We start from the raw sequence: 7,612 nt of genomic DNA on the forward strand, positions 1-7,612 counted from the left end.
AAGGGGAGAGGAGTGGAAGACAGCCGGCGCCAAAACCGGCCCTGCCCTCACTGCGCGTGCGCCTTCAGCCCACCAAGGAGGCACGCACGCGCAAAACTCCCCCGTCTGCCGTCAGTCATAGCCCGAGCGGGAGCGTCCCCCCGCCTTTCGGCTCTTTCCGCGCATGCGCTCTGCTTCGCCCCCTCGGCCGCGCGCTTTTCCCGCCGAAAGAGGGAGAAGCGCGCGAGCTACCCTCCTCGCGCGGGCAAGATGGAGGCCGGGCCGCTGCTATGAGGAGAGGGAGTGCCTCCTGCCTCACGCAGTCACTTCTAGGCGTCATGGCCCGTTCCTGTGCAGTCGCCAACACAACGAACTGATGCAGCGGCAGGTTGGGGTGTCAGGCTGTAGAGCTCACTGCACAAGGCCTTTTCCTGTGGCTCGAGGGATTGCTGTTCTGTGGCCCTGGCACCGACAGCGTTGTTGTGCCCCAGGAGTTTTCATCGGGCAGTTGTAGAGCAGCACTGTTTGCAAAGGACCAGCCCTTTTCTACTAAAGCCATTTGTGTGATGAGAATGATAAAGTAGGCAGGTGGAGAGATTATTTCTTAACACCTTATTGTGTGACTCACCAACAGGTACATAGGCAGATAAATGGTGGATCTGTGACTGAACAGTTAGAGGTGATTTGATGAAGGGTTCAGTAAAGCAGCATGTCTGCATCTTCGCTGGTGTGAGGAATTTTCAGCAAACTGCAGATGGGGGAGAAAGAGTTGATGCAGTCCTGGTGTCTGCCACTAGCGTATTTTCATTTTTTTATTTTTAGTGGCTAAATATAAATGAAAACTCTGGTGGGTGGACACTGCTGTTCATATCCTGGCAATCTCGCACTCAGAATTGCCTTGCATTTCTACATGTTTTGAATGATGGGTGAAGTTTGATGACTGACACAGGAGATGTATATCAACTACGCTGCTCTTTGAAAAAAAGATTGGAAATTTTGGTGGTTGTATGCTTAGTGGTCTGTGTTCAGGACTCTGCAGGAAAGAGATGGGGGTCTCTGACAATGTTTTCTGCATTTAATATTTACAGTCAACATTACTCTGTACTAAGTATGCTAGCAACAAGTTGAGTTTGTTACCTTGTGCAATATATACACAGATCTGCTTACACAAGTTGTCAAAAGAACATGAAAATCAAGCCACGAAAGCACACTAGAGACTGAAATTATGATGGGAGTGTGTGACACAAAACAAAAAATTCCTGCTAATGGAATCACTGAAGAGTGGAGTTTGTTGATGAATAGAAATACTTGCCGCCAGGTTTACCCTTTCAGAGCTTTTTGAATTGGAAGTGAAGAGTTTTGAACAAGATCCAAAGAAGATTATACCCTCATGAAGTCCTTTGCAGGAAAATTCACTTGTTTTGTGGAAGAATGGATCCAGTACTATTGTCCAAACCTATAAAGGTTTGTCATCCAGAAATGATCGATTATTTTGGGCAATGGGGAAAGGTTTGCAATCTGATGAAAATCTTTCAGGTTTTGACTGCTTTACATAAGGAACTGCACTGCATATTTCACCTAAATCTGAGATGTCCTGTGGCAGAAGAATACTGCCATTGGATTGAAAAGATCAGCATGGTTGTCAGAAATGCTAAATTGCTGCAACTGCAAAGTAAGCAAGCTGAAGTATTCTTTTAAGAATTTTTGTTGCTTTCAAATTAAAATGGTTTAGCATCAGTTTATGTTCCATATAGGATTAACGTGTTTTTAGTATGTAGTATCTACAACCTATAACTTAAGCTGCCTTTGTATACCAGTTGTCATGTATCGAGGTTGAACTCTGATACAGGGTTGAACAGGGAAGAAGCGAGTTTGCAAGGCAGATTATGTCAAGTGAGCAGGGAAATATTTGAGTAGTATTGAACCAAAATAAGACCTTAATGTTTCTCTTAAAAGTGTAGTTTTCAGAGTAATGAATGATCTCTGCATTGGTTTAGAAATAAACCTGAAGTGTTTTGTATATCCTACAATTTACTGATATAGTATTTGATCATTGAAGACCTGCAGCGTTCTGAGAATTTACTGTTGGAAAACTATGCTCTGTTTTGTAGTGTTTCATTGTGTGGTTAGCAGCAGTTACCCAGCAACTGCCAAACAGAAGTGTTTCAAGCTCTTATATGGCTTTTTGCAATACGGATGCTTTAAAGCAACCTTCTCCTTGAGTTTTACCAGTGTCTTGATTTCTGTTCTACGGATCTTATTTATGTGTAACTCACATGGAGTTTATTTTAGTCTGCAGAAATGTACTTCGCATTAGAACTGCCAGGGAAGCAAAATGAACACACTAATACTTGCATGGTTACGCCAGTAAAACTCCCCATGAGGGGAGAGTCTTATCTCAGGATAAGAATACACTTCCCAGATTGCTTATATCATGTTGCAAGTGTTCTTAACTAAAACACAGCCTCCTCCCTCACACACTGTCCTTCTCCTAGCACAGGGAGATGTAGACTCAGAACTCTTAATTGGAATAAAATGTCCCCATGAGGATTTTAAGTGGCATAATCAGTCCAGCAACTTTTTTCATGGAAGTCTTGCACCCAAGACCAATTCTAACAAATCTGCAATGACTTAAGTATGAAATGGGACTGCTGATATAATAGTAGGATCTAATCAACAGTGAACAGAGAAGTGGTTATTATGGATCCTGAGCATTTTATCCTTCAGTAGAGACACATGATCTGAACATAAAGGGTCTAGTTGTACTTAAGCTTCACAAACTTGAACTCTGACAAGCAGATACTTGGGGTACGTTGCAAATTGAAACCATGTTTAATTCCCTTTTCCCTTGTAGTGCCTCATTTTTCTTTGATTGTACTCTTGTGTACTTCAATTTAAGAGCAGTCATTCCTGTTATTGTGTTGTAGTTGTTTATGACTGTTAAATACTTCATAGCTTTTAAAATACTACTGTTTCCATTTCTGTTACAGGCATGCAGTGCAGATCAGCTAAACAAATGGTGTAATTGTTCTTTGCTGGCTAGATTATAGGGTTTTTAGCAGAAGACCAAACTTTATTAGACAGAGGAACTAAAGCTGAATGTGTTCACAGAGTATGTAAGAAATCAAGAAACATTTATATCAGCTTTTGTCTGCTCCCAAGGATGATTAGTGATAAATCATAATGTTCCAGTTAATGTCCAGGTTTGGTTACCTGGGAGGCAGACTTCTGTCACTTTGAGTGTAGAAGGGATCTGTAAGTGTACTCAGGGAAAACACAGTCTTATAATAATGGTAAGTGATGCATGTGTGAAAGGAGAGTAGAAATCATAATTATCTTCTGTACTATTTTTTTCAGATAAAAGATCACACTTTGTGGAAACTGCACTTTATTTTAGGTATGTAAAGGTGTCACACAGAAGGTGATCTGTCTTTAAACTCTCTTGCTTCTTCTGACAAGTGTTACTCCACCAGAAGTCATAGTCTGTAGAACACAAATACGCATAACTTGTTTTTCATTTAGACCTTTGGAAATCTATTTATAGCTAAACAGCTAGAAGTTTCTGTAATTCATGTATAAATCCATCTTATTCCACAAGAAAATACATTTACAGTAACTGCCTGTAAATGTGTATAACATTCATACCAAGGAAAATTTATTACAGAACTGGTTCTGGAGATGGAATGTCTAAATATAAATGCCATCATCAACTACATTTTATCACTCTGTTTTAAGGGGTATCATAGATACTGCAAGAAAGATATGCTTCCTCTAATAGAAATCCACTGTCCCAAATAGTAATGAGTTCTTTTGCCAGGTGTTTTGCTTACTTAATGTTAGAAAAGTAGTTTGAAATACTCAAAATGATCTTAGGAAAGTGTATGTCCAAAACATATCTTTAATGTAGTTAGCTGTCATTCTTGTATTAGTCTTTACCCAGGTGGATGCTTCTTAGAAGCCAAATGAGCTTAACTCTATAGAAAAAAGCTCTTTGTCAGTACCAAACAACTTAGAACTAGCTAAAGAACTTGGGTGAATTGTAGGTGGAACGAGTGTATTGTATATTTTCAACTTTGACTCAGCCTTTACTTCCTTTTCAGAGCCAATGCTGTGGATAAAGCTAAGGGTGGGAACACTGTTGTAGTCACCTAGAGGAATTTGTAAGGAGTCTTTCTGCAACATGCTCAGCAGCTAAAGCCATTCAGTGCCTAGAATTGCCTCCAGCGTCGCAATTCATAAAGAGATTTGTTGAGCAGGAGGCACTAAATGTATGAGCAATGTTTAAAGGAGAGTCATCTAAGACAATTGGTTTTACTAAGAAACAGGAATAATGAAGGATACTAACAGTATTTTCCACTGAGTGTGGTTAGTTTGAAATACTAAAATTCTGTATTGGCAGATTTAATCACCTGTAAGGAATTCTGCAAGTAATGTAGTAATTTTGGCCAGGATTTGTTTAAAGTATTGAAGCTACACTAAGAGCTAATCAACATAGAACATTCTTTCCTTCTGCGTTTTTCTTAATGTGCTATTATTTTCTAAAACTTACCTCCACCATTTCACCTCCTTTAATTTCTTGCTCATGAGAGAATTTTTCTGATTTGCACACTAGCTTCCCGTTTACCATGTTCACAGTACACTGTTGAAGCAGATTATAAAAAACTTTAGATTTTGGAATTCAATTAGAATCACTGGAGGACTACATAAATAGGAAATAAGTTATACCAATGCTTCATAATCACATAGGCTAATTTAAACTGGAGACCACAGCATTTTAATAGGAGTTTTAGAAGAAATATTTCTGTTTGTTGAAGTGATAAAAGCGTATGCTAGTGGAAATGGTGCAAACAAGTTTCACTCATACACAGAAACTGAAGTATAAGGGTGAATAAAAAGATGCACCCATTCCTGAAATATATTACCTTCAGCTTTCTGCCATCCATAGTAGTAATGTCAGCCTCTTTTCCAAGCGTAAATGAGTTAGTTACAGATTGCTTGGGTGTTTTTGATGTCACAACAAAGCAATCTCCTTTTTGTTGTATTTCAACAACAGGTTTAATATCTTTGGCGGCTTTGATAAGGTCATTTGGCAATGCTGTAAAAAAGGTAAAAAAGGACTTTTATGAAGTAATGTGTTGATAAGAAATAGCAAATTGTTTTCTCCGATAAAGATGTGAACCAATAATTAACAGACAAATCCTGTTTTCGATTCTTCACTTCTCTATGGGTATACTGTTCCATTCCATCTAGTCTGTATAGATTTTGATACTATATTTGTTAATCTTGTATCAGAATATATATTGTTTCTTTCATTAATGGCTTGCCACATGATGACATTTCTCCATGATGAAAAGCATGTTATATTATTTTGTTTCCCTCATCTCTTCCCAGGGAGATTGGAGGTGGGGGTTACCTGTCTAGCCAAAGCTACAGCAGTGCAAGTACCCTCAAACTATGTTATCAGAGTGTCTCTAGTATGATTTGAGGAGCAAATCATACTAGAGACATAATCATAAGAGGAGCATCTTTAGCAGTAGAGGGATTGGGTCAGGCAGCATACTAGGCTTTTCAACTGTAACTAAGTTTTATTTTACTGAATAACTCTTCTACACATTTAAAAACCCCAGTATGAATGTTTTGCCAAGATTATCAAGAGGGTAAGTGCATTTTTATGAACACAGGCACCTACTAAGTCTATTCCTTGCAGATTACTAAACAACTATAACATATATTAATCCCTAGTGCTATAGAAAGTACCTGCACTACTAATAGCACTTTGGAAATCTCCATACATCATTGACAACTTGTTTCTAGCTAAATGTATTTATACAGTTATGTGTTAATCAAAGCAAGTTGATTTCTGATATACCTTATCTTTCATGAGGGACTCATCTACTGTTAAAATAGGGGTTTGTGTGTTATCTGTAACCTTTCTACATCAATTTGTACAATTCTCAGTTTCTTTTAATTTCCAAATTAGACATAACAGACATAACATAATCAGACATAAGATGTCATGCAAAGTGTTTGTGGCAATCCAAGGAAATTATTTCAAAAGTAAATAGACACTTACCAAGAGCTTTCAGAAACTCTTCATAGTTCTCTTGAGCGTAGACCTGCCAGGTTCCGTTGAATGCCATTATGGATGTTAGAATGCAGTTTAGGGCAGTGGTGCTAGCAAGAAAGTGAGGGCTCTCACTCATCATTCAGATGCTATTTATGGAAAGGGAAAGGCCAGCCCACATTGTGAGATGACTGGCTAATTATTAAGCGTGAAGTAACAATTATTAATCATTTATTTGTTCTTAATGATCATAACCTCTAGTTCATTCTGCTTGGTAGAAAGCCTTACCTTGACCAGCTGGTTTGGGATGTTATGTTTATTGTGGGTTACTGAACTCAGGTAATTATTCGTAATTGTTGTAAAGTGTTGCATGGACTAATTTGCTTTCTTTTTGTTCACGACTTCTATGTTTAATACATTTTCTATGTTTTGGATGTAATTCTTCAGATAAAATGGCATAATTTATGATAGATGTGATATAATTACTGTCTTGCAGCAGGAACTTCCAGGTTATAATATTCTCTACTGTGGGTACTTGGACCTTAAATAGTGGGAATAAAATCCACAGCTAATTCTTCCCAAATTGTGGGCCTCCAGTTGTTTGAGGATAGGGAAAATTGTTGGAATGGGACAGTCAGCTATGACTTTATCCAGTAGATGTCAGTAATGTGCATCTAAATCTATATTAAATTTAGTTTGTTATTATTATTTTTAATAATCACTGCATACATAGAAGATTAAAGCTAAAATAAAACATGGAACATTGTTTGGAGACTAAAATGAAAGAAGTAAATGGGATGTATTATTTTTCTTCTCACCAATTGCACCAAGAATTCCTCACTCATTATAGCTATTGAGTGATATTCCTTGCTGTCTATGCAAGCATGACTGTTGATTTTGGAAGACATTCATTATATTATCTGTCTTGCAGTTATATTGCTTAATTCAAATAGAGCCTGTATCCCAGGGGTAGGTGACCTTTCTAAGTTAACTTTTATTACTCCATACCAGTCCGTAATTCTTCTCTTTAAATAGAAAACCAATGCTGAACTTTTTCTTACAAATTCACAACTTTTTTTTCAGTATGTAATTTTGAAGAAAATTCACACACAAAGAGCCAATTTTGTAATTACATTTCCATATGATAATACCTAAGTGGCAAGGATGAGGTACTGGTAAGGAATATGGCCGTATTTATGTGTGGAGTGTAACACACATGGCTCTAAAAGGTACATGTTTATAGTGGAGTTATTCTAGGACATGATTCATCTATTTTACCATAGAGTAATGTTAATGATGCCATCAGAAGGGCCTGCTTTTCTTCATTCACTCTAAGGTGAATCTAGACAATTAACTGAGCTCTTGCTTTTTAGTATTATTAAATTTAATAATACAAATTATAGACATATAATTTAATTTTAAGTAATGTCTGATATGTAACTGCCTTTGGTCAAATGATTTGCAATCCTGTACAGGATCGGTGTGCTCATTTATGCTGACACTGGAACAGCAGTGTCCCGCAAATAACTGGGAAAAACACTGCTATTGTGAGGACATATTAGTTTATAA

General features: G+C 37.7%; 1 protein-coding gene across 1 annotated transcript; it reads right to left on the bottom strand.

Moving 5' to 3' along the window:
- Positions 1-3,353: 3,353 nt before the first annotated feature.
- LOC104615699 (fatty acid-binding protein, liver) lies at positions 3,354-6,171 on the bottom strand. Its single transcript, XM_010287459.1, has 4 exons — positions 6,053-6,171; positions 4,902-5,074; positions 4,529-4,618; positions 3,354-3,462 (listed from the first exon to the last, which is right to left on the bottom strand). Exons 1-4 carry the CDS (start codon positions 6,117-6,119, stop codon positions 3,412-3,414), a joined length of 381 nt encoding a protein of 126 aa, XP_010285761.1. The 5' UTR covers positions 6,120-6,171; the 3' UTR covers positions 3,354-3,411.
- Positions 6,172-7,612: the final 1,441 nt, after the last annotated feature.

Source organism: Phaethon lepturus, unplaced genomic scaffold, assembly GCF_000687285.1.
Source record: "Phaethon lepturus isolate BGI_N335 unplaced genomic scaffold, ASM68728v1 scaffold39885, whole genome shotgun sequence".
NCBI lineage: Eukaryota > Metazoa > Chordata > Aves > Phaethontiformes > Phaethontidae > Phaethon > Phaethon lepturus.

What these genes read in the sequence shown, in the direction of transcription:
- LOC104615699 (XM_010287459.1), bottom strand. Translation starts at nt 6,119, where the DNA reads ATGGCATTCAACGGAACCTGGCAGGTCTACGCTCAAGAGAACTATGAA. An exon ending in AGAGTTTCTGAAAGCTCTTG is followed by an intron (nt 5,075 to 6,052) that starts GTAAGTGTCTAT and finishes CCTTTTTTACAG; the next exon opens with CATTGCCAAATGACCTTATC. An exon ending in TGGATGGCAGAAAGCTGAAG is followed by an intron (nt 4,619 to 4,901) that starts GTAATATATTTC and finishes CTGCTTCAACAG; the next exon opens with TGTACTGTGAACATGGTAAA.